General features: G+C 44.1%; 1 protein-coding gene across 2 annotated transcripts; it reads right to left on the minus strand.

Annotated features, from left to right (window-relative positions):
- Nucleotides 1–22185: 22185 nt before the first annotated feature.
- On the minus strand, nt 22186–27552 carry LOC112445531 (P antigen family member 3-like). Of its 2 annotated transcripts, none has more exons than XM_024989044.2 (5): nt 27426–27552; nt 26455–26516; nt 25839–25977; nt 25308–25433; nt 22186–22301 (listed from the first exon to the last, which is right to left on the minus strand). In XM_024989044.2, the coding sequence occupies exons 2-5, from the start codon at nt 26506–26508 to the stop codon at nt 22279–22281; spliced, it is 342 nt and encodes a 113-aa protein (XP_024844812.1). In that variant the 5' UTR covers nt 26509–26516; nt 27426–27552; the 3' UTR covers nt 22186–22278. The 2 variants fall into 2 exon arrangements, with proteins under 2 accessions (XP_024844812.1, XP_024844809.1); XM_024989041.2 differs by having other exon boundaries at nt 26437–26516; nt 27426–27543.
- Nucleotides 27553–27739: the final 187 nt, after the last annotated feature.

Below are 27739 nucleotides of genomic sequence, written 5' to 3' on the forward strand. Positions count from 1 at the left end.
GGTAGGGAGGAAAGGGAACATTATTCCACGGTTGGTGGGAATGCAAACTGGTATAGCTACTATGGAGAAGAGTGTGCAGATTCCTTAAAAAACTGGGAATGGAACTGCCATGCGACCCACTGCAGGGCATACACCCCAAGGAAACCAGATTTGAAAGAGACATATGTACCCCAATGTTTACTGCAGCACTATTTACAATAGTTAGGACGTTGAAGCACCCTAGATGTCTATGAGCAGATGAATGGATAAGGAAGTTGTGGTAAATATACACAATGGAATATTACCCTGCTATTGAAAAGGAACACGCCTGAATCAGTTCTCATGAGGTGGATGAACCTGGAGCCTGTTATACAGACAGAAGTAAGTCAGAAAGAGAAAGACAAATACTTATATTAATGCATCTATGTGGAATTTAGAAAGGCGGTAGCAATGATTCTACATGCAGGGTAGCAAAGAAGACAGACCTATACCACAGACTTTTCAACTCAGTGGGGGAAGGGGAGGGTGGGATGATTCGAGTGAATAGCGTTGAAACATACACATTACCATATGTAAAACAGATGACCAGAACAAGTTCAATGCATGAAGCAGGGCATGGGGATGGAGGTGGGACCCCCAGTTCAGGAATAGGGGGACATATATAACTGTGGCCAATTCATGTTGATATATGGCAAAACCCATCAGAATATTGTAAAGAATTATTCTCCAATTAAAATAAATTAATGATTAAAAAAAAAAGAATCCACCTGCCAATGAAACGGGTAGGCGTTCAGTCCCTGGTCCAGGCAGTTTCCACGTGCCACAGAGCAGCTAAGACTGTGTGTCACAACTCCTGAACCTGCCTTCTCCAACTACTGTAGCCACGAGCCTAGAGCCCATGATCTGCAACAAGAGCAGTCTCTGCCATGAGAAGCCCGCGCACCACCCCTAGAGAGTAGTGCTCCTTCTCCACAGCTAGAGAAAGCCCTCATGCAGCAACAAAGACTCAGTGCAGCCACAATAAAGAAAGAAATAAGAAAGAAAACCAGGCCGATCTTACTGTATGTTCATTTGAAAAATCCAGTGGTAGATACTGAAGTAGGTGCATCGCTAATTCTTGAAAATCATATCCTGGGTATAGCTAACAAAATTACATCACAGGCCTATATTAAAATTTTAGAGCAGCTTCTCAGTGCAGCCACAATACAGAAAGAAAAAGAAAGAAAACCAGGCCGATCTTACTGTATGTTCATTTGAAAAATCCAGTGGTAGATACTGAAGTAGGTGCATCGCTATATTCTTTGAATAATCATATCCTGGGTATAGCTAACAAAAATTACATCACAGGCTATATTAAAATTTTAGAGCAGCTTCCCAGGCACTGCTTGTTTCTAGAAACTACTTTTCTCAGAGAACTTAATTCGGAACTTTAGTAACAACTGCAGCCTCCAGCACATTCAAGGGTAGGAAACAAAACTCATTAGGAAGACACGGTTCAAATCCTGTGAGTTGCCTGTGACCACAGGCTAGGATGAACACACATACCGGAAAGAGTCTCTTCACATTTCAGGAACTCATCCTGTATTTCAACCACTTAGTTCAGTTCTTCAGGACCACTGCTCTCCCCTTAAACAAACACTTGGTGTGAAACATTTGGAAAATGACCTCAACCCAATTCACTCCCAACCACTTTTCACATGTCACAAGGAGTTTCTCACAATGATATTTCTTCACCTAGAAAGCCAATTCTCAGATAAAAGAATTCACACACACCTTGTAAAGAAATAGTGAGATTTTGGAAACTGACTCACAAGTAACCCATGGATCAACATTCTTTTCTCTCTTCTCCCTCTATCCACTCTGAGAAGTGAATATTTGGCCATGCTATCTGCTTTGCCCACCAAGTTTCTCATACCACACACGTGGTGTTAATAGTGAGTCTTCACACAAAGGCATTAATACCAGTTAGACCTATTGAAGTCGGCTACCTGGGGGCAGGGAGGTGGCTGGGGCAATGAATTCATCATCTCATTTCCTTCACCACCACACCCCATTTCATTCCCTGCAGTCACTGGGCCCAAATGAAAAAAGATATCATACCAAATCTCTCCTTAAATCACCACTGCCTCAACATTCCTTCATTATCTTACATGGCTTCTGAGGCCAGGGAACAGATTTTACCTGAGGTAAGTAAAGCTAGAGAGACAACCCATTGGCCAGAGATTCTGTTTGGGAGGTGATGTCTCAGTGTACTGCTTCCCCACTGTGATGAAGAAAGTACAAATCATCTTGGCTTGGATCTGGTGCCCCTTTTTTCAGATGTTAGCCACTTGATGGCGGGCTAGTAAGGTACTTGGATACTTGATCCATAGACTTTCAGTTCAGTTCAGTTCAGTTGCTCAGTCATGTCCAACTCTTTGTGACCCCATGGACTGCAGCATGCCAGGCCTCCCTGTGCATCACCACCTCCTGGAGCTTACTCAAACTGATGTCCATTGAATTGGTGATACCATCCAACCATCTCATCCTCTGTTGTCCCCTTCTCCTCCCACCTTCAATCTTTCCCAGCATCAGGGTCTTTTCCAATGAATCATTTCTTCATATCAGGTATTCAAAGTATTGGAGTTTCAGCTTCAGTATTAGTCCGTCTAATGAATATTCAGGACTGATTTCCTTTGGGATGGACTGGTTGAATCTCTTTGCTGTCCAAGGGACTCTTAAGAGTCTTCTCCAACACCACAGTTCAAAAGCATCAATTCTTTGGCACTCAGCTTTCTTTATAGTCCAACTCTCACATCCATACATGACTACTGGAAAAACCATAGCTTTGATTTGACAGGACTTTGTTGACAACGTAATGTCTCTGCTTTTTAATATGCGGTCTAGGTTGGTCATAACTTTTCTCCAAGTAGACTTTAAGGGAATTATATTACCTGGCATAATGGGGAAGCGGGGGAGGGGGGGAGTGCAGTTTCTTCATCCAATCAGTTGAAAAAGCTTAAGAGCAGGGACTGAGGCTTCCTGAGGATGAAACAATTTAGCCTCAAGACTACAGCCTGAGAAACCCTGCATTGAGACTCGACATTGCTGGCCTGCTCTGCAGATTTGGGTCTCTAGAGTGCAACCTGGATTTCCAGTCAGCCGACCTGCCCAAAGAACATCAGAACTGTCAGCACCCACAAGCCCATGATCCAATTCCCTAAAATAAGTCTCTCCCTATTGGCTGTGTTACTCTGGAGAAGCCTAATATACCCCCAATATGTCACATCTTTCTCTGTCCAATCCAAAAACATTGGCTGAGACACAGTATTATTCCACACCAGATGCTGTGCATTAAAGAAGCTGACAGATAGAGGACACAGCTGTTTATTTAGTGCCTTCCACCTGCCAGGTCATGGGCGCGAGGGGTTTTACATCTGTGATCCCCAGCAGGTCTCCCAAGAAACCTCACCAACAAGTGGACCTATATCCATTTTAAAGATAAGGAATTTGAGGCTGAAGGAGAGTGCCTGGGCTGGTAGGGCCTGCACTGGAACCCAGCTTGAGTGTAAACTGTGAACTCTGGTATGGAGGGAGACCACATGGGGAGAGAGAGGAGTTTGGGCACAGGTCCCAGAGAGTTTCCATGCCATGGGGGAGCATGGAAACATCACACCCTTATTTTCCGTCCTGGGGTGCTGCTGCTAAGTCGCTTCAGTCGTGTCCGACTACGTGTGACCCCATAGACGGAAGCCCACCAGGCTCCCCTGACCCTAGGATTCTCCAGGCAAGAACACTGGGCATCCCCTTGCAATAGGAGGAGCCTCAATCCATCTGAGGACAACATTACCAGGAACAGAATGATGCACGCAACAGAAGATGAAGTCTGTGAGTGGTTTCCAGGTGGAACAGGTGTAACAGAAAAGCCAGCCTCCTGGTGAGTGTTCGTCTAGCTGTGAGGGAAAAGCTCGAGGACTGTGGCTGAGAAGGAAGGAGCCTCTAGGGCTGGACACAGATGTTTAATGTGACCTTGAAGCTCAGTAGTTGTTACACCAGGGAATATTCCATCACATCGCTACTAACCTCATTCCATACTGACAAATACAATCTGCTCAGTTCATGTCATTATTCAGAATAATTCACCCGTTTTCAGGTGAGGCTGCTATGGCACAGTGAGCCAATTTAATTTCTCAAGATGTGATGATAACAAGTGGGAGAACTGGGTGCAAGGAAGTTGTCTAGAATCAGAGCTAGTGTCCGTACCCACACACTGTATTGTTTCCTCATAAAAGGGAAAAAAGGAAGAAAAAAAGGAGAAAATGAAAGAAAAAGAATAAAAGGAGACCCATGATGCTTACTGTATTGCGGCATCTACCTTGGACTGTGAGTAAAGAGAAAACTGCTCAAAGAACCTAATCAGAAAGGTAACTGACAACACACAACATGAAATCAGGGGAATGGATGGGCTCAAGCACAGTGTCCATGTACACGGAGAGCAGTGGGAGCACAGAGGAGGGCACGGGAAAGGTACGGAGTAGAAGAAGCTATGGAAGCAAGAGGAAGAGAGGAGAGCAGAGTGACAGGGCTCCTGTGGACTTGCCCAGGACACTGATCAGCAGGATCAAAGCGTCCATTCTGCTAATGGCAGGATGAGTGGAAGTTACACCTCTCACCCATGAAATAAAGTAGCCTGGCTGTCCGAGCTGTATTCATCCAACAAGTATCCCCCCAGCGCCCACCTGGTCGTCAATGCCCTCAGCACAGTGCTGAAAACAGTCATAGCCTAGGACAGAACTCAGTCTCAGGAGGTAATGCATTGTCCAAGATATAGAATAAATGGGAAGCCAAGTGGGAAGGGATGGACACTAGACACACCTGTCTGACAAATGGTGAAACAAATGTGATGAGAGCCTTGGCCTCAGGAGCCAGCGGAGGTTGGGACCAGAGCGTCAGGAATGGGCTTCACCTGGGGGTGGGATAACATATAATATTATTGTCCCCACTTGCAGACATGGGAACCAAGGATCAGAGAGGGTGAGCATCTTACTCAAGGACACACTGCTTGGTAGTGGTCCTGACCATTTTTCATCTGTGTGGGTTGAAATGTGAAGGTTTCTGCACTGTTCATAATACCACTCTCTCAATGTTGTCACCTATTTTAGCTCACAATCACCACGTTACACATTCCCTTGGCTCTAGGTCCTCCTTTATTAGATAAATAATCTTCTGGACAAAGTGTAGCTTTCCTGTTAGCACATCCAGTCTGTCCACTTTATAAACAAAATGTCCATGCAGGGCATGTTGGCTCTACCCAAATTCATTGTTTACACTGAGTTAGTATTGCATCCACATGCAGGGTAAAGAAAATGGATCACTGGGATCTGTAGTTTTACTTACCTATTTCACACAATCTCAAGCATAATTTTAAATGTAGCCAATAATCACTTAAAAAGAGTAGAACCAATTCTTTCCTAAAATGACCACTCATGAAAGAGTTCATTCAATGTCAGTACGTTCTAGGCAGGAGACTAACCCCCTTCATAGGGAGTTGTGGAAATTCATCTCCTTAAGATATGGAAATACTTTTTAACTACATTTTTACTGTTGCTGGTTCCCTGAGAGACTTAAGCAAGAATGCCACTTCACTTTTCTGTTTTTGACAAAACAAACAAGCAAAGCAACCTTAACACACAGGAGCATAGATGTATGTAATACACCCAATAGAGGTGTGTCAAATATAAGGCAATGGTATCGGAAATACAAGGGCTTTCCTGGTGGCTCAGCGGTAAAGAATCCACCTGCTAATGCAGGAGACTGGGGTTTGATCCCTGGGTCATGAAGATTCCCTGAAAAAGGAAATGGCGACCCACTCCAGTATTCTGGCCTGGGAAATCCCATGGACAGAGAAGCCTGGTGGGTACAGTCCATGGGATCACAAAAGAATGGGACATGACTTAGGGACTAATCAACAACAATCTAAATACAAATAGAAACCCCTAACTAATCATATATCCAAATTTCTGACCTCAGCAGAGGTCTACTGCCCAGGATCAGCTGTGCTCCAGGAAACCAGACAACCAAAGATGCCTTTTAAATTACTATGCACTGCTACTGGTTGATTCAGGAGATAAAAGTTTTCAAAGGCATTGCACACCAAGGCAGGACTCAAGGAGCCTATTACAAGTATGTACTTATTCCTATGTCACATCAAGGTCTAACTCACACACTCTTGAGAAAGAACACCTGTGATGATTTCAATATGGGAAAATCATTTCCCTTGAAAATACTTCATTATTTTGTCTCATTTTGTGACGTGCGACAGGAGGCAAGGAGGAAGCTGATGCCAAGGAAAGAGCCTACTTCTGAACCTGGTGAACACCGATTTGAGCCCAGTTATCCTGGTCATTGACTAATGTCTATAGGATGTTTCGATATCAGTTTAAAATGGCAATCTGCAAAGACAGAAAGAGAAATAAGTCACATACAGACTGCCCATACTGTTCATGGGTTTCTCAAGTACATTAAGGCTATATATTGTGACCCTGCTTATGTAACTTATATGCAGAGTACATCATGTGAAATGCCTGGTTGCATGAACCACAAGCTGGAATCAAGATTGCTGGGAGAAATATCAATAACCTCGGATATGAAGATGACACCACCCTTGTGACAGAAAGCAAAGAAGAACTAAAGAGCCCCTTGATGAACTTGAAAGAGGAGAGTGAAAAATACACCACCCTTATGGCAGAAAGTGAAGAAGAACTAAAGAGCCTCTTGATGAAAGTAAAAGAAGAGAGTGAAAAAGTTGGCTTAAAACTCAACATTCAGAAAACTACGATCATGGCATCCAGTCCCATCACTTCATGGAAAACAGATAGGGAGACAATGGAAACAGTGAGAGACTTTATTTTTTGGACTTGAAAATCACTGCAGATGTTGACTGCAGCCATGAAATTAAAAGACACTTTCTCCTCGGAAGAAAAGCTATGACTAACTTAGACCGCATATTAAAAAGCAGAGACATTACTTTACCAACAAATGTCTGTCTAGTCAAAGCTTTGTTTTTTTCCAGTAGTCATGTATGGATGTGAGAGGTGGACTATAAAGAAAGCTGAATGCCGAAGAATTGATGCTTTTGAGCTGTGGTGTTGGAAAAGACTCTTGAGAGTCCCTTGGACTGCAGGGAGATCCAGCCAGTCCATTCTAGAGCAAATCAGTCCTGAATATTCATTGGAAGGCCTGATGCTGAAACTGAAACTGCAATACTTTGGGCCAACTGATGAGAAGAGCCAGCTCATTGGAAAAGACCCTGATGCTGGGAAAGATTGAAGGCAGGAGGAGAAGGGGACAACAGAGGATGAGATGGTTGGATGGAGTCACTGACGGGATGGACATGAGTTTGAGTAGGATCCTCGAGTTGATAATGGACAGGGAAGCCTGGGGTGCTGCCGTCCATGGGGTCGCCAAGAGTCGGATACGACTGAGCAACTGAACTCAACTGAAGACTGTCCAACCGCCATCTGCTACTGAAGTGGTGGGGCATCTGGGGAAAATAACTGTTCTGAGAGAACACGGATCCCACTTGGCTAAAGAGGATTCTGGTCCTGTGACACTAAGGCACACCTGGTTGGTCCTAGAGAGATAGATGTCTTCCTCTGCGTGTCTGTCCCTCTCGCTACCCCTCGCTGTCACACATTCCTTGTCAGGATCGAGTTCTCAACAGCAGGACGCCAATGCAGTGCCTCCCATTCTCTGCCCATGCAAGAAGCCGGGAGTGGGCGGCGGTCGGCCTCCCATCCTTAGTGTGTGTGGAATAGAAGGGTAAAGACTGCCAAAAGAATACCTCCAGCGTCCTATAGAGCCTACCCGCCCTTCAGGGGTGAGGCGTTGGCAGGCCTGGTTTTGACGTCACAAAGATGGGACATTTACCCCTCCCTTCCTTATAGAAGGATCTTCCTGCGTATTCCCTGGGTTGTAGTGGATTGAGAGGGAGCCTGGAATGGCCTGAAGACAAGTAGGTTCCTCCACGGGGACGATGGCAGAAGGGCGGGGAGAGATTCAGAGAAGAGGAGTTAGTGCCGGGTCCTCTCGACCGCGTGCCCGGAGGTCCTCTCCCAGCAGCTTGGAGGCTAGGAGGGACCATCCTTGCCAGAGTCGCAGGAAGTTTCCTTCCACACAGATGACAGCTGGTGATGGTCGGCTCTTGGGATCGGAAGGCGGGGGCTTCTCCCTGATGCCTGGTAATTTGTGTTGTCGCCTGTCCACGTGAGGAGCAGCTCCTGTTACTTGCATGTTTTTCTACCAATTGTTACTAGTAACACACTAGGAAAGAGTAAAAGCAAAGTATTAGAGACACTGGCTGTATTTCTACCGATTGCAATTGGGAGAGCACCACAGCCCTGAAGATCAGACTGCCAGCAAGGTGGTTTTGCACTGTACTTCATTCCACAGAGAGTAGTAGAGAAGTGACAGTGGGGACCTTTGCAGGGGGGAAAACATGTAGGGGGAAATCCCGTCGACAGAAGAGGAAATGATTATCTTGTGATTAGCTAGTTTCAGGAGAACTGACTTTTAATCTCCGTTGCTAGTCATGAGACAGAAAACACGGAGTTGGATGGTCTGTGTCTGCCCTTTAACGACAAGGAGGAAGGTCTGTACTTGACCTTGTGGTAGGTAAATCCAGGAGTCACTGGGTACTTTGGATGAGTCTTACCAAATCAGACGGGGAAGGGTGGTGCTTTGCATTAAGTCATTTTGGGGACATGAAAGTCTGCAGAGATTTCTTTTTTTTTTTTTTTTAATTTTTAAAAATTTTTTTTTAAATTTTATTTTATTTTTAAACTTTACATAATTGTATTAGTTTTGCCAAATATCAAAATGAATCCATCACAGGTATACATGTGCTTTACTGTGGCTTTTCTTAACAGCTCAGGTGAAGTTGAACTTTGTCAGCATGGTAAATATGAGCATCTTTCATGCCGGTCCCAGTAGATAAGTATAAAGGCAGAAAGGTTCGAACACCCCTCACCTTTTTAAATTGGATTATAATTGCTTTAAATGTTGTGCTAATTTTTGCTGTAGGACAAGGGTGAATCAGCTATAAGTGTATACATATATCCCCTCCCTCTTGAACTTCTCTTCCACCCCCGAACCCCACCCCTCTAGATCATTACGGAGTACCAAATTAAGCTTCCTGTGCTATACAGAAGCTTGCAACTAGCTATCTATTTTACACATGGTAATCTGTATATTTCAGTGCTATACTCTCAATTCAATCCATCCTCTCCTTGCCTGCTGTGTCCATAATTCTCTTGTCCATGTCTGAGACTCTAATCTTGCCCTGCAAATAGGATCATCAGTGCCGTTTTTCTAAATTTCACATATGTGTGTTGATGTAGGATATTTGTTTTTCTGATTTATTTCACGCTGTATAACAGGCTCTAGCTTCATCCACTTCACTAGAAATGACTCAAATTCGTTTCCTTTTGTAACTGATGAACAGTCCATTGTATACATGTACCACAACATCTTTCTCCATTCATTGACAGACATCTATGTTTCTTCCATGTCATGGATATTGTAGATACTGGTGCAAGGAACATTTGGGTACATGTGTCTTTCTGAATTATAGTTTTCTCAGGGCGTATACCCAAGAGTGTGATTTCTGGGTCATATGGTAGTTTTATGGGCTTCCGTGGTAGCTCAGTTGGTAGAGAATCCATGTGCAGTGTGGGAGAACCCAGTTCAAATCCTGGGTTGGGAAGACCCCCTGGAGAATCGATAGGCTAGCCACTCCAGTATTTATGGGCTTCCCTGGTGGCTCAGACAATAATGGATCCGCCTGCACTGCGGGAGACTGGCTTCGGTCCCTGGGTTGGGAAGATCCCCTGGAGGAAGGCATGACAACCCAACTCGGTATTCTTGCCTGTGGAATCCCCATGGGCAGAGTATATGGACTACAGTCCATGGGGTTGCAAAGAGACGGACACAGCTGAGCAACTAAGCACAGCACTGCACGTGGTAGTTTTATTCCAAGTTTTAAAGGAAATCTCCATACTGTTCTCCATAGTGGCTGTATCAGCATTCATTCTCACAAACAGTATAGGAGGATTCCCTTTTCTCCACATCCACTCCAACATTTATTGTGCGTAGCTTTCCAATGATGACCATTCTGACCGCTGTGACAAGATACCTAATTGTGGCTCTGATTTGCATTTTTCTAATGATGAGTGAGGTTGAGCATCTTTTCATATCTTTGTTGATAGGTTCCGTTTTTACTCTGGAAATAATCGACACTTGAACATCATTGTACAGTTCTCAAAAGGCTTTTTTTTTTTTTTTTGGTAATCTAAATGAAGGCAGCAAAAAGGAGTCATTATCGCAGAGTACGATCATCATCGTCTTCAATTCAGGAAACTAAGTCACAGAGACTGTAAGTAACTTGCCCACGGTCACAGAAGGAATAAGTGGTGGGACCTTGATTCAAATCTAGATGTCTGTGGCTTCATCACCTCCCAGCTCGGCACCACAGGGTGATGGTTTCCAGATCCACACATCAGGCTCAGCACTCTCTTCCTGAGTACAGACTCCCCTAGTCAACTGACAGGGCTGCAGGGAGACTGCACTCAACAAGTGCTAGGCAACTTCTGGGACACTGGAGATGCCTTCACAGGGAAGAGAAGTGAAAGACACACTGGGTCCCACAGGCCTCTACCCACCCCTGGAGGGAGTGAGGAGCTACAGGAGGTTCTAAAGGGGGCTGTTTCTCTGAGAGACAGGCTGATGGACTGCCGTTCTGCATGCATGTGACAAGAAACACTTGTTCCTTTGAGTTTATTTCTCTTTACGGTTGACAATACATACCACATGGTGAAATACACAAAGCAGATATGTAAAACCAAGCGGATATATGGATAAGCAGATACATTCCCATTTTACCGACGGAATACCTGACAGTAAGACAGTACTTGTTTGTAAAAGGAGAACATTCTCCTAGACTAAAGCAATGAAACAGGAAATTAGTCTTTTTTCTAATTCTTAGTCTCATTGCCCCATCACAGATGAGGCATCATGGGCACAGAGAACTTAGGTCAGCTCCCCCAAGTCATTCTAATAGTAAGTGTTTGAGTCCCCCAGGCAAGGAATATTCAACATGCCCAACTGCAGCCATCCCCCCCAACCCCCACGCCCCACACAGCTGCACCTCCTTTTCTGTCCCCTGACTCAGTGCAAGGCAGCCATCTCCCCAGCTGCTTAGGCCAGAGATGCTTAAAGCCATCCTTGCCTGCTGCCTCTCTCTCACCACACTCTCAATCATCAACCCTCACCTCTCGGCCTCCTAAGTCTGAGTAAGATCCTGTTCCTTCTCTCCATCAGCACAGTGAGTTCCCTAGGCCAGGTCACCCTTGTCTCTCTCCTTGACAAGCACCAGCAATCCTGATGCTTTCCAACACATGGTCTGTCCTGCTGCCTGAGGAAGGGAAGCTTTCTTCAGTGCAATCTGGACATGACACCCCTGTTCAAAACTCTTCACGGGCTGCCCGCTGCTCTTAGGATACTGTCCAGCCTCCTGGACTAGGCACAGTAGGTCTTGTCTTCCCCCAAATGCCCTATCTTCACCAGACACCCTCCTTCTGCTCCACGCCACACTTGATATTCCAGCCACCCAGACCTCTCTCTGTTCATCATATGGCCGTTGTGCTCACACTCCAACTCCCTAGCCGCCCCCTCCGCTCCCTCTCTTCCCCTCCCCACCCACCGAATTCACAATCTCACTCCTGCCTTTGCTTCCATCTTACATGCCCTTTCTCCCTCCTCATCTGCCTGATTCCTTCTTAGGTTCAGCTGCCAGGCTGGGTAGAGCAGTTTCCGTTTTTCTGGGGAGTACCTGGGAGAAAAGTCACAGTTAACAGTTTTGATATTTTTACCAAATGGAAGGTGGTGAAGATTTCAGTATGAATCCCCGGTGCATGATGAGCTGATAAGAAACGCAATCTGATGGCAGAGTTTGTCTGGGAAAGGCTTCCTTGCTAAGAATAGGATACAGACAGAAAAGCTCTCCTCTTGCTTTATATGGGCCCGTTGTTGTCTTTGAATATGGCCTTTTGAATTTGGTCACAGCGTTGGAAGCATAAAGGGATCCAGGGTGACCACCTGCTTCACAGTGAGGAGGGATAAGCCAAAGCATGGAAATTTCAAAATGTCACTTTACGGTGTCTGTGACCCAGTACACGGAACAGGACTTGAGCTGCCCTACCCACGCACTGTGCGTTGATGAGATTTTCCCTATTTTTCACTCTATAGTGTTGAGTTCCTGTTAGGACAAGATGAAGTATATTGACACATCCTCTCTATGCAGGGGTTTGATTTACTAGTCCCTGTGGTCATCAGGGAGGCAAGGATGAGCTGCCAGCTCAGTATGGGGACCCTCCTAGGGAATGTCACAGCACCTTCTTGCAACTCCTCAGGTGTCTCTACCTGGTGCCATCAACCCATGGAGGGAACTGCCAGTTCCTGTGATGGCCAGTGGAGGGAGCGACCCCACTGCTGCTTCTACCTGCTACAGATTCAGCTGTGATGACTGACTTCCTTCACTACAACTCCTCTGAGCAGAACACACCTAAATATGAAATGAAGTGTGTGCCTGTGGTATGTAAAGCCAATTAAATAGTTGGACATGGCACCAGTTCCACCACCCCACCCCAAGCCCCACCCCAGCCAGAGGATGGAGTAGACTCTCAGGGGCTCTGGCATGCCACCCTCCCCACTGATGTGTCTGTAAGGGGGAGGGGGGGGCAGTGTAAATGGCTCACCTGGAGCCTACTTACGGAGCTTGTGGGAGCCAGGTATGTATGGTTTTATTCCCCTCAGACCCAGAGGAGTATGGATGAACCCAGGCCTTCTCATAGACAAGGAAGCAAGCTGAAAGAGCTTAGGTGGCTGATGCAGTAAAAGCTGGATCTGGGAGTCATGCCCTACTTTCTCTTGAGTGCAAAGCCAGTCTTCTCTGCAGTCACAACAACACGCGTGGCTTGTGTTTCAGTTACTGAGATGCAGATGTTGTTCCATGAGAAGAGAGGCATCAGTGTCTCAATCTCCTGTCTGCTTGTGAAACGCACGTACCCAGTAGGGCAAAGCCACCCTGAAAGGTCCTAAGCCCCTTTGTGTGCGTCTTAGGAGGAGCTGCCTTGCAGCCAAGAAACTGGAGTCCGCTGGTAGGAAAGGGTTGCTCCAGAAGCAACACCAAGCAGGACTTTAACTTCCCTGGCGGGGAGGCACTCTGCCATATCAGAGAGGCTTTGCAACCAGCCCCCACCCCAGTTATGTCTCCACCAGTCTCACTCTATTTATCAGGTATAAGGAATCAGGAGGCACGCCAAAGCACAGGAAGTGTTTTTAGTGGCTGTAAGACAGCACTGGAGACGACCCAGCTGCCATGGTGCTCTGGAGACAACTGGGAATGAAAGTCTGTCTGGCATCACCTGTGTCCAGATCTGTGCTCTTCTGCTCATGTGTGTGTAAACTGTGGAAGGTCAAAGTGCCACCTCAAGAAATCTCCCCGTCCCCCCGAGAATGTGTCCTGACTAGGGACCCACACCACATCCCACCCCGGGACATATGGCAGGGGTCAGATGCTCTCTTCTGTGTTCCCAGAGTTCTATAATTTAAATCCTGCCATCGCTTTTCTCACACAGCATGTGGCAGTCATCTGCTTGCAGGGGACAGTTCCCGATCATCCCTAACCAATCCAGCCGCAGTAGGAGGACACATAGCATCTGGTCCCTGTTTAGAACTACTTCCTCAATGAATGAAGCACCGGGACTCAAGGTAAATTCTCAGTCAATAAAGCGTAGCTCTTCATGGACCAGTTACTTTTGTGTTAATAATGACACAGGAGAATGGAGTAAGCAGGACATCTGTGGAATCACATTCTCTTCCCTTTTGGGGTGGGGATTGGAGTGCATATTTCATATGACCCCTAATTCTGGAAACTCCTGATCAAAGCAGCTTGAAGATTCATTAAACACGTGTGGGTCACTCTGTTGCCCCATCAGCCACAGCTGTAGCCTCACAGTGGAACTGGGGTCAAGATCCTGAGAGCACCATTCAGGTCACTGAACGTTTCCCAAGGACCAAGAGGCAATGTAGGCCCTGCAACTATATGTTCAGACGATGGACAGTTGAATGACCTCAGGCTGCTAGTGAAGTCTCTGACACTGTGCCTGGAGCACAGGCGTCTACGGAGGCGGGGACACCAGTACAGGTAGGAAAGGCGTGTCGAGTCCAGGGGAGGCCGTCAGCCTCACTCGGAGCTGCCCCTCGTGCATTCTCCTCACTCCTTGCTTGCCCCACCTCAGCTGTCTCTGCTCTTTCCCCCTGTCCTGCCTCTGCCTCCCTCACAGGCCTGGCACAGGCATGTCCATCAGCACCTATGACCCCTGCTTGTCCCTGTTGTTTTGCCAACAGAGCAGACGCTTACCCAGTGCCGCGGTATCTAGTCCCCGCTTTCTGTTCAACTCTCACTCCCTGCTCCCAGCTGCCCTGGCCTCCTGGCAGTGTCTGCCCCCTGCATTTATCCCCACTGTTCCCTCTTCTGCAATATCCTGACCCCAGATGTCTGCTGTGCTGACTCCTTTCCCCCTTCAAGTCTTTGTTAAAATATCAGCTCCTCAATGAAGCCCGCCCTGGTTGCTCTGTTCAATACTGTGACTTGCAGCTTTCCCCCTTGCTGCCCACAGTACCAGTCCCTTACAGGACTTACATGTATCTGATCACAGCATCACCCCCTTCTAACACACTGTAGAATGTCCTGGGTTGTTATGAGGTAGGGTGCCTCCTACCCCTACCCCTTCCCCTTTGGGGAGAGTAAGTCCAGCACAGGGATTTCTGTGGGCTGGCCACTTGTATCCACCACAGAGAGCCAGGAAAAGCCTCGATGAATATGTGCTGCCTGAAGCAATGTGCCTGCCTCCCTGCTAGACTGTGAGACCCCTGAGGGTCCTGTTCTTCTCGTCCTTGGGGCAGGCCCTCTCTCCACACAGGGAGAGGGCCTCAAGGTGCGGCCGCCTCAGTTTCAGCCACACCTCCAGCCCAGCCGCTCCGGAATCTGGGACTCAGGAGTCACCTGGCTTCACTTCAAAATGTAAACGCCTGTCTTTAAAGGAATGTAGGTATTTTCAATGTTTAGACCTTACTTTGGGCCTCAAGGTTTTTGGCACCCACATTGAGTACAAATTGTTGTGGCTTCTGAAACACAAGTTCACAAGTTTTTGATGAATTTGGTTGTGCCAATGTGAAATAACGTGAAACATACTGGAGTGTGAAGTCAAGTGGGCCTTAGGAAACATTACTGTGAACAAAGCTGGTGGAGTTGACGGAATCCTGGCTATTTCAAATGCTAAAAGATGACGCTGTTAAAGTGCTGCACTGAATATGCCAGCAAATTTGGAAAACTCCGCAGTGGCCACAGGACTGGAAAGGTCAGTTTTCATTCCAATGCCAAAGAAGGGTCATGCCAAGGAATGTTCAAACGACTGCACAACTGCACCCATTTCAGATGCTAGCCAGGTCATTCTCAAAATCCATCATGTTAGGATTCAACAGTATGTGAACAAACAAGTACCAGATGTACAACGTGGATTCAGAAAAGGCAGAGGAACCAGAGATCCAACTGCGAACATCCATGGATCGTAGAAAATGCAAAGGAATTCCAGGAAAAAATTCATTAACTATGCTTCACGACCTAGATAATTACGATGGTGTGATCACTCACCTAGAGCCAGACATCCTGGAATGTGAAGTCAAGTGGGCCTTAGAAAGCATCACTACGAACAAAGCTAGTGGAGTTGATGGAATTCCAGTTGAGCTATTTCAAATCCTAAAAATGATGCTGTGAAAGTGTTGCTCTCAATATGTAAGCAAATTTGGAAATCTCAGCAGTGGCCACAGGACTGGAAAAGGCCAGTTTTCATTCCAATCCCAAAGAAAGGCAATGTTAAAGAATGCTCAAACTACCGCACAATCACACTCATCCCACACGCTAGTAAAATAATGCTCAAAATTCTCCAAGCCAGGTTTGAGCAATACGTGAACTGCGAACTTCCAGATGTACAAGCTGGTTTTAGAAAAGGCAGAGGAACCAGAGATCAAATTGCCAACATCCACTGGATCATGGAACAAGCAAGAGAGTTCCAGACAAACATCTATTTCTGCTTTATTGACTATGCCAAAGCCTTTGACTGTGTGGATCACAATAAACTGTAGAAAATTCTGAGAGAGATGGGAATACCAGACCACCGGACCTGCCTCTTGAGAAATGTGCATGCAGGTCAGGAAGCAACAGTTAGAACTGGACATGGAACAACAGACTTGTTCCAAATAGGAAAAGGAGTACATCAAGGCTGTATATTGTCATCCTGCTTATTGAACTTATATGCAGAGTACATCATGAGAAACGCTGGGCTGGAGGAAGCACAAGCTGGAATCAAGATTGCCAGGAGAAATATCAATAACCTCAGATATGCAGACGACACCACCCTTATTGCAGAAGGTGAAGAAGAACTAAAGAGCCTCTTGATGAAAGTGAAAGAGGAGAGTGAATAATTTGGCTCAAAGCTCAACATTCAGAAAACTAAGATGATGGCATCTGGTCCCATCATCTCATGGGAAATAGATGGGAAATCAGTGGAAACAGTGACAGACTTTATTTTTTGGGGCTCCAAAATCACTGCAGATGGTGACTGCAGCCATGAAAGTAAAAGATGCTTACTCCTTGGAAGGAAAGTTATGACCAAACTAGACAGCATCTTAAAAAGCAGAGACATTACTTTGTCAACAAGGGTCCATCTAGTCAAGGCTATGGTTTTTCCAGTGGTCATGTATGGATATGAGAGTTGGACTATAAAGAAAGCTGAGTGCCAAAGAATTGGTGCATTTGAGCTGTGGTGTTGAAGAAGACTCTTGAGAGTCCCTTGGACTGCAAGGAGATCCAACTAGTCCATCCTAAAGGAAATCATTCCTGGGTGTTCATTGGAAGGACTGATGTTGAAGCTGAAACTCCAATATTGTGGCTACCTGATGTGAAGAGCCGACTCATTGGAAAAGACCCTGCTGCTGGGGAAGATTGAGGGCAGGAGGAAAAGGGACCAACAGAGGATGAGATGGTTGGATGGCATCATTGCCTCAATGGACACGGGTTTGAGCAAACTCTGGGATATAGTGAAGGACAGGAAAGCCTGGCATGCTGCAGTCCACAAGGTTTTAAAGAGTTGGACAAGACTGAGCCACTGAACAACTATGTGAAATGTTTCAATCCCTGATAGCTCAGCTGTGAAAGAATCCTCCTGCAATGCAGGAGACCCTGGTCTGAGTCCTGGGTTGGGAAGATCCGCTGGAGAGGGGATGGGCTACCCACGGTTCAAGTGGTCACAAAGACGCAGACACGGCTGAGTGACTGAACTGAACTGAAGTGGAAGCAGTGACATATTTCATTTTCTTGGGCTCAAAAATCACTGCAAATGGTGATTGCAGCCATGAAATTAAAAGACGCTTGCTCCTTGGAAGGAAAGCTATGACAAACCTAGCTTACATGAATTCTCAGGCACTTCAGTAGTGTCTGGCTCTTTACGACCCCATGGACAGAGGCCCACCAGGCTCCTCTGTCCAGGGGATTCTCGAGATGAGAATACTAGAGTGGGTTGCCATGCCCACCACCAGGGGAACTTCCTGACCCAGGGATTGAACCCATATCTCCTAAGTGTGCTGCATAACAGACAGATTCTTTACCGCTGAGCCCCCAGGGAAGACCATGACAAACCTAGACACCATATTAAAAAGCAGAGCCATCACTTTGCTGACAAAGGTCTGTAGAGTCAAAACTATGGTTTTTCCAATAGTGATGTACAGATGTGTGAGTTGGGTCATTAAGAAGGCTGAGTGCCAAAGAATTGATGCTTTCGAATTGTGGTGCTAGAGATGAGCCTTGAGAATCCCTTGGACAGCAAGGAGAACAAACGCGCCAATCCTAAAGGAAATGAACTCTGAATAGTCACTGGAAGGATTGATGCTGAACCTGCAATACTTTGGCCACCTGATGCGAATAGCTGACTCATTGAAAAGGACCCTGATGCAAAAAGACTGAAGGCAGGAGGACAAGGGGGCGACAGAGGATGAGATGATTAGATAGCATCACCAACCCAATGGACATTAATTTGATCAAACTCAGGGAGATAGTGGAGGACAGAGGAGCCTGGCATGCTGCAGGTCACCGGTAGTAAATAGCTGGACACGACTGAGCGACTGAACAACCACCACCACCACCACCTTACCTTTGAGCTTCCCTAAGCTTCCAGAGCCCCACTCTCAGCAGGACTAAGAAGCTTTCTGTGTCTGTCAGTGGTAAAGGCTGAGACTTAAGTCTTCAAACACTCAGTGCCCCCTGCTTAGGTGATGATGGGTCCTTAGAATGCTCATCACTCCCTCCCAGAGCTCAGACCAGGGAGCCTTCTCACGACAGTAATATGGAGCACCTACCCTGGTACAGAAATGGGAGTTGGAGCTGTTTACCCCCTCTCCATGTGCTTTCTCCCTTTACATTCATTTGCACATTTCTTCTTGAGTTACCGAATCCAACTCTGCTCATCCCCACCTGGTAACTGTAACAAGCTGCACCTGCATCTCTATCAGGGCGGGTGCACGTACCCCCCGCACTATGTATTTTCCTCTCTCCCTTCAGAATCTCTAGACTCCCAGACACCACCCTCAAAAGGGGCAGTGATGCAGGGGAGGTTGTGACTCTCATCCACAGCCTGGGTCAAAGCACGACTGTGTTATATATAACCTCTTTCACTCTTAGAATGAACCTTATCTTCTAGCTTTCCTCCTGCTTCTTGGCCACCCTGCTCACCGTTTTGCTTTGCTTTTCCCTTAGGTCCATTCCCTGTGTTTCTCCTTTGCACTTCTTTTCTGTTTATTTGTCTGTCCGGCCCACCAGTGTGATATTCCCATCATCCACCTCACATCACTGGTCTTGTTACTTCAAGCATTGCAGACACGTCCTGAGACATGCTAGTAATCAATGTGTGTGTACTCAATGAAGGAATATTTTTATGACTGACAGGAAAAGGATCTCCTCCATGTAGGAGTCAGTATATAGGTGTCATATTTGTAGCATCATACATAAAGCCTTGTGTCTTGTTCCAAAAAACACTGTAGGAGTGTGACTCTGTCTTGGTGCCCTGGTGCCCCTGCATGTCCCCACTTAGGCTACGTAGGCAAGGCTAAACTGCAGGCTGACTTGAATTTTGGCAGAGAACCTCCAGATTGGTCTTGCAGCAAGGGGAGATAAGCAGCCTGATGAAGAGCTGCTATGAGGCCATTTCTCACCTGCCTCCTCATCCAGCTGGAGGTGACACAAAGTTGGTACTCATCCACCTCTGGTTTCAGTTGAACATAGGATGGTCTCCCTAGGGCAAGCTGAAACTACAGCTGTGGACTGCAGAGCTGCTCAGTGCCATAGGGCACAACTGTGGGCTCCTTCCTGGCAGAGACCCACCACCTGTAGTGCCAGTTACTGAGGCCTTCCAATTCAGTGGCAAACCGTGGGACTAGGGACAAGGCAACTGACACCAGGGTCATATTGCTTCTGCACTGTCTGTAAGGTAGAATCTGAATCCATTCGGGTTCATTGTCTCCTTACTGGCCAAGCCCGTAGAAGGTGACAAGCCAAACTAACAACTGCAGTGGTGCCCTGAGGCCCTGTAGCTCCTGTGCTGTGACTTAGGGACGGGCTGCCTGACTATGTGACAGAGTCTGGTGTTGAGTTGTGTGATGTTGCGTGACCAGAATACTGGCTTATTTTGTCATCACACACAGCAAGGAGCACGGTTTTCACTACATGCTATGACTCAGGGTAGCCTTGTCAGTCCTCATTAACAAACCAACCTTACAATGGATGCCATGTCTGATACCAGCTATTGAATCTGCTATTGAATCAATATATTTACTTAGACAAAATATGTTTCTGAAGTCCAGTTCATTTTAAAAGTTAACCTTATATCCTACTTGAAATTCAAAATCTGTATCACTTCTGAGAGAATTGTATTGTAAAAATAAATGTTTAAATGAAAAATTGGAGAATAAGCCAAATCCATTTGCAATGTAATGCCTACTTCACGTTATCTTGTTTATTCTTCATAACAAATATTTACTGTAAACTTGTAATTTCCACTTTAGAAATGGGGAAACAGATCCAAAGGATGTAAATACCTTTCTCACCTTCACTCAGTATGTGTCAGAGCCAGTACTGATAATCTTAGTTATGTCACGTGCTGTGCTTAGTCGCTCAGTCGTATCTGACTCTTTGTGACCCCGTGGACTATAGTCCGTCAGGCACTTCTATCCATGGGGATTCTTCAGGCAAGAATACTGGAGTGGGTTGCCGTGGCCTCCTCCAGGAGATCGTCCCAACACAGGGATCAAACCCAGGTCTCCAGCAGTGCAGGCGGATTCTTTACCGTCTGAGCCACCAGGGAAGCCCAGTTATGTCATGTCATAGCCAATAAGGAGACAGAGCAGATAAGACTCAAGTCATTTTGTCTCACGAAGTTCCCCTCATTCCTTTCCCTTTTCTTCTAGCTAGGATCTAATCTTGTCAGACAGCTCCATGACCTAGGGGCTTTGTCACATACTTTTTGGTAAGATGGGATACTCTTATTTAAGTCTCATGGTAGATTTGAACCTCCCATTTTCAATCCTTTTGGACCTGGATTTTCATACCTCTGTAAGGGCACAACAGCTGCTATTTATAATCCTGTTATTCGCTAAGCAGAGTGAAGTCTGAGTAGGTCCTTTGTTGCAGAAATATATTTTTTTGGTGATGAGGATGCAGATGGGGGCTCAGAGATGTAAGCGTTTTGTTATTATATTAATAATAAGGATATAAGGGAGGAATCAGACAGCTGGAGGACTTCCCCATAGCTCAAACGGTAAAGAATCTGCAGGAGACCAGGGTTCGATCCCTGGGCTGGGAGGATCCTCTGGAGAAGGGAATGGCAATCCACTCCAGTATTCTTGCCTGGAGAATTCCATGGACAGAGAAGCCTGGTGGGCTACAGTTCGTGGGGTTGCAAAGAGTCGGACACAACTAAGTGATTCACACATACACACACACACAGACACACACACACACATACACGCACTCACAGCCAACTGGAGGGCTTCTGAGATCTGGTGACTATCAAGCCAATGGAGGACGTCATGGAGAAGAAAAGATGTTTGTGGCTGTTCTCTCCCTGCACCCGAAAAACCGTTGGAAGGCAAGTCAGAAATGTGTGAAAGATATGCTGTGCCATTTGCCATGCAATTTGACAGCAGTTCTTTTCCTGTCTCCCTACAACCTTTAACAATGGCTTTGGTAGCAAAAAAAAAAAAAAAAAAACAATGGCTTTGGCATTCCATTTCTCTATATATTAAGTTTTTAAAAAATGTTTCTCTGTCAATGATTTCATCAGGGACACCGTATGAGATTTGGGTGGCACATTTTGTAAACCCATTTATTCAAAAGAAGACCACAGGCTTTTATGAATTTTTTATGTGTGCGTATATATATGTATGTATATGCATTAACATGTAGATTACACCTAAAGAATATGTTATGACCCAATTTTTTTAACCCTAGAAGTGCAAGGGTGGTTTACATGTATGAGGTTACCAATGCAATTCACCACATTAATAGAAAAATGGAGGGAAAACAATTCTATGATCATCACAATTGATGCAGTATAAGTGTTTGATGAAAATTAATCTATATTCAAGACAGCAAACTAGGAATAGAATGGAACTTACTCTGATAAAGTATATCTACAAAAAAGCAACGTAAACAGGTTGAAATGGAGAAGATTTTTCATTTCCTATTGGGAAAAAAGCCGATTATCACCTGCTTTAGTCAAGACTATTCTGGCCAGGTTTGTTCAATGCTAAAAAATGAGGACAGGTTTAAGGTTTAAGCCAGTAGAAACTGTTGATATTCAAATATAATAGTATATTTTGAAAAGCAAAAATAATCTAGATCTAAATTTGTGGAATTAATATGCATATTTAGAGGAATTGTTGGACAGAAAATCTATATATAGACATTCTATCTCTACAGACAGCCTCAACTAGACAATAAAAATCACAAACCATCAATTTTCAATAACATTAAATACCCGGGGATAAATTTAACAAAAATTGTGCAAGTAGAAAATGAAACTTTATTGACCGAAATTTAATAGTCAAATACACAATATAAGAACAGCATAGATGGTTTCAGTTTATCTTCTTTCAAGCAAATGGCTGCCCTTCACCTATAATACAAACATTAAAAAAGTTACTTAGCAGAACTTTATTTCGATGACAGGAGAGGTATACAAAGTTCACTGCAGTTGTAGTTTTATAAAATGGACTAAAACAGGAACACTAAGGGCGACCCTTTGGCTTACCTTCAGTTAATCCTCTATAGAGATTTTATAGACTTTTCAGGCACATTACCAGTATTTTTAAAAACACACTACTCTTCCTAGCTGTACAAGAAAAGAAGGACACTGAGTTCAGAACAAATGAAATCAATGGAACCTATCAGAAGGTAGTTTTCAGTAGAAGGCAAAACTGTGTACACATTCAGTAAAATATCTAACAACAAAAAGCACCCTAAGGAGAACAAAATACACAAAAACTGAAACAAAAAATCCCAAAAAAGTATCATTTAAATGCATTGGTTTGAAATAATATTCCAAATATAGGATAGCTAAACAGTTGTTCTCTCTGTTACTGCTTAAGTGAAGTAAACAAAAAGGCCAGTATTACATTTGTTTCTTCTCTACTGTCGAAAACTGTAGAAATTTTCATTTGTTCTACTTCATCCCTGATATGGTGGTTTTAAGTCGGTTAAACATTTGTCCCCTTTTTTACTTGGGGCCCTCATGTAATTCTAAATGTTTCTTTTCACCCTGGGAAGCATTCCAGTTGGTATAATAAATTATATGTGACACTAATTTTAAGTCATTACTATCACTGGCTACATGGTGACATCAAAATGTGAAGCAGAAATAGGACTGTTTCTCACAGCCACACCAAAAAAAAAAGAAAGAAAGAAAAAAAGGAGAGAAGAAAAGGGAGAGCAAGAGGGACTATGAGTGAGAGAGAAAAGCAAGTAGGAAGAGAGAAAGAAAATCTGGAAAAGCAGATTTTTTTGTTTCTAAATGATAATGGCTTTTGAGAGAAAACTCTGACCAATTTCAAAAGTTCATCCACGGTATTTGTGATGTTTAGTTATTTAGTTACTGTGGGGTATGTTAAATAATATGTTTTTCTACCCTACTAGCCATTTCATCAATATTCTGAAAATATTTGAGTTCCAGATTATACTCTGCTTTAATTCTGTAATATACTAACTGTTACCCTAACTGTTAGTGTCTTGTTCATATTTCTAATTATGTGTACTTGGGCTTTGTCCGTTTGCTTCACAATGATGTAAACTAGAGGAATGGACTGGCAGTTTGGGGTTGGCAGATACAAACCATTACATTCAGAATGGATAAACAACAAGGTCCTACTATACAGCACAGGGAACTAATGTCCAATCTCCTGTGATAAATCACAACAGAGAAGAATATTAAAAAATGTGTGTGTGTATATATATATATATATTAAAAATTATGTAAACTAGCACATTGTCTTTATTTATTAGTTGAGTTTATTTTCCTCTTCCTAACACTTCATACCTGTCTTTTAATAAATATCTTTTTCTTTTTCCCTTAGGTTTATTCTGTTGCTCTTTTTCTTACCTTTTATGTTGGATGTAGGATTTTGTATTTATGTACCTTGTAATTTATGTATTTTTCTTTTTAAATACCACGCATATTTAGGGCTAAGATTTTTCTATGAGAACATTTTAATCATGTTCTGTAGTTACTTGAAAGTCGTCTGAAAGTTGTATTTTCATCTAATTGTTCAAATAGAATGGAACAAAAATGTAAAGTGAAAATATTTAGAAGGCTAATACACAGTAAATTCTTCCCTAATTATGAAGTTCCTCCTTTAAAATCAGAATCATGCAATTTATTCTCAGCAAGTTGGAAAACAGGTATGTGAAAGATACTGAGTTGATTATGCAAGAAGAACTAGTTACAATTTTTGGCCTTCAAAACTTTTTAAACTCATGCATCAAAGAGGAAAAATAACATACTTGATACGGTTAGAGAGGATTATATCATGAGGCTCAGATTTTTATTAGTTCTTTAAGAGCGAGAGTGGGGTATATGGTAAAACCTTCATAGTATTGTAAAGTAATCATCCTCCAATTAAAATAAGCAACCTCGCGCGCCCCTCAAAAAAAAAGACCAAACGTGGGGGCAGGTAGTGTGCTTAGCATATGTATCTTACTCACACCTGCCTTGAATATCACTGACTAAATGCACTCTCTCAACTTGATCAGCCACAGAAACAGGAAACTAGACTATCTTTGGCCATTTTATTATTCAGTCATTTCATGCTTCCCTGGGGAAAGGATTTAAAATGCAACTATTTTTTAAAGAGCTAGAGAATTCAGAATTTGAGAGAACTTAACATACATCAAGCAGAATGTTGGCTCATTTTCTTTTATAAAAAATTAATTAATTGATTTTAATTGGAGACTAATTACAATATTCTGGTGGGTTTTGCCATACATTGACATGAATCAGCCACAGGTGTACATGTGTCCCCTGTTAGAAAATGAAATCTCAATTCCCTTGTTATAATTTGACTCAAGATGATATTTTATGATAAATACATCATACAAAACAGAGTATTCTTGTATGCATTCCATCAAAGAGAATCAGAGAATGCAGAAATTAGCATTGAAAAATCAGCATCGTCGTGTATCTGTTCTGAATTTACAACTTACAGGAGTAAAGTTGAGTTTAGAAGTTAAGGGATTACACAGAATCACACACATTATGCTAAAGCTGGTACTAGAACCTACTTGGATGCCTAAGCATATTTCATATAAACTGATATTTATTACAAATGCATTCCATATTTGCTACAAGCAGAAATTATAAAAGAACCTGAAAATTATTAGCTGTTGCTTAAAGTACTTATACTCAAGAGAAGAAAACGGTTCCCTATTTTCAATTCGATATGGCTTTGATCCTCTCTGTTTCTTTATTTGAAAGTCTGTAAGTCAGGCACTCAGGCATCTGGGGTCTGAACTATCTTTCAAAGAATATGTGAACTCTGTTATTAAAGTAATAGTAATGTTCCCTCTATATTAGTAAAGATATTCTGAAAAACAGAAACCACATAAATTACTTTCTGAATGGATGACATACCTGCTTCTGGCATTTCAACAGGCTCTATATTTGATGCAAACTCCTCCCTGACATCGGGACCATCTCCACCTTCACCCCCAGTCTTTGCCAGAGCCAATCGCTGGAGATCAGCTTCCAGGCCAGAATCTTTTAAAAAAAAAAGCATCAATTAAGCTGTAAAGCATACAATATAAACAAGGGAATGATGATATTCATTCCCTCGGTGTTATGAATTAAAAGCCTTAGGTTAGTATGCTAAAAATGTGATGAATAAGAACCTCAGGAGCATTATTCCGGGAATGTTTTGCTGGAGAAAAAGGAAAGCAGAATTTGCGAATGTTATTACCATTTTCCTTTTCCAGGGTTGTCCTCAGACAACTAGGTTGCCCCCTTCTCTTTGTCTTGAAAACAAGGGAAAATTTGAGTGACCACACTGACCTGCAAACTATACTCTCCTCAGTTTCTTAGGAACTGTCTGAAGTCCTTTTCTAATGTTTCCTTTCCTCTTCTTACTGGTTATGTCTTAAGGCATGAGGCACAGATACACTTTACCTTCAAAGGGATCCTTCTCCTCTTCTTCATCACGATTCACTGGATCCTCTACATGTACTTCCTCCTTTCTAGGTGTGATATCCTGAATCTCAGCTGGCGGTTCCTCTTGTTGAGGTTGCTCAACACTGGGCTGCTGGTCCTAGTAGAGAGTGCATGCAAATAAAACCTTTTCTTGTTAATACATCTAATAGCATAAATATACATAATACATAGATATATCTGATCATAAGTAAACCTAACAACATTTTCCCAACACAATACTATGTACTTACTTTTAATAAAGTTACTCTTCCCACAGAGAAGAGTTACCCAGGAAGACTTTGGAAGTTATTTAAGTCTATGTTGGGATGGAAGTATGCAGCCTGTTGTTAATAAGCAGGAGGAGGGAGTCACTGGGCACATTTCCAGGGAATTTAACAGTATAATCATCCAGGCAACGCTGGACTATAATATATCTGGATCAATGTTCCTTCCTAAGACAAAGTGTCACCCTTTATCAGCATGGAAGGCCTTTATCACCGCATCTGTACTACTTAACATCATTTTCTCAAAAATAAACTTGTGCTAATAGAAAACACCAAATGGTAAGGTTACTCACAACCACAGGTTCATCCACCTGGGAGCAATCTTGCTTTGTAGGTCCCAATGCTGATGCCACTTGCCCACTCATATTTCTCCCTGAAAGCAGAATGTTGTGATTTAGAAAATGTATTTAAGAGTACAGCTATATTTGATCACTTTTATGACCTTATGTTGACTTGTTTTTTTTTTTAATGTGAAAATACTTTCGAAAGAAAACTCTGGTTAAGTATGAGTGTACATGCATTTCAATTACACCAAATACAGTCGCTTGCAAAGCCATTTGTGTCTTTGCGAAGCTGGCAGAGAAATCACCTTAAGGTACATAAGAAGGCTGAATTTTTGTGAGGAAGTTTGATTTCACAACAGACTTCTCCATCATGAAGATCTTTAGTGAAATACTGCTAGGAATTCAAAAGCTCAGGACTACTGCTCATGTCACACTCCTATTCACCAGACCTATTTTCCCCAACTCCCTTGGAATTCAGTTGGAACACGAAGAAAGGCTCAGTCTTTACAGCCTGACTATGGCGATTTTCTCAGTGTCTGGGGCTGAGGTGAGGCTGCATACAGAGCAACCGGTCCACTTCTCTCTTGGCACCTTACCACAAAATCCGCGATACAGTCACAACCCCACTGCGGTCCGGTTTCTAGGCCTTTCCTTAATCGCCCACCCCAACCCCTGCCCAGGTCCCACTGCCGGCCCCAGATTCTGTGCTCTGTCGTCAGTTCCAGGGCCCCAATGAACCAGATATCTCAAATAGCACCCCCAAGTCTCCCCCCACCATCATCCTACCCCCCTGCCCTCCTCTGCCCACTGCCCTTCCTCTACGGCCATCAAGGCAAGAACTATGGAGTCGCGACACTTGTGAGGAGAAAGACGACTATCTTGAGGGCCTTCCTCCTCAACGGCCCTAGATCACACTGCCCGATCCGCGGGAAACTTGCTGGCTCCCCCTCACAGGCACACACACTTAAACTCCAGACAGGACAGACCTGTGAACCTACCTGGTGAGTCTTAAGTAGTGAGAAAGAACCGGGACTGAATAAACAGACCCGTCTCAGGCCCAACGCTCCTCACAGATCGCTCAGGACGGCGTATGGGCACCAAGGCGCATGCGCAGCAACGGATGTGCACGCACACACTGCGCATGCTCACTGAGTTGGGCATGTGCAATGCAGGTTGCGTTTTTCCTGCCATTGAGGTAGAGTCCTGGAACCGCAGGGTCTCTGCAGGATGAGAAAGGGGCTTGAAGGCTATATTTTTTTCCTTCCAGTGCAGTCTTTCTTATGCATCCACAAACTGTGGTGATAGGTAGTCC

Source organism: Bos taurus, unplaced genomic scaffold, assembly GCF_002263795.3.
Source record: "Bos taurus isolate L1 Dominette 01449 registration number 42190680 breed Hereford unplaced genomic scaffold, ARS-UCD2.0 Leftover_ScbfJmS_1758, whole genome shotgun sequence".
NCBI lineage: Eukaryota > Metazoa > Chordata > Mammalia > Artiodactyla > Bovidae > Bos > Bos taurus.

What these genes read in the sequence shown, in the direction of transcription:
- LOC112445531 (XM_024989041.2), bottom strand. Translation starts at nt 26,508, where the DNA reads ATGAGTGGGCAAGTGGCATCAGCATTGGGACCTACAAAGCAAGATTGC. An exon ending in GGAGAAGGATCCCTTTGAAG is followed by an intron (nt 25,434 to 25,838) that starts GTAAAGTGTATC and finishes TTTTTTTAAAAG; the next exon opens with ATTCTGGCCTGGAAGCTGAT. An exon ending in TGTTGAAATGCCAGAAGCAG is followed by an intron (nt 22,302 to 25,307) that starts GTATGTCATCCA and finishes TTTGTATTATAG; the next exon opens with GTGAAGGGCAGCCATTTGCT.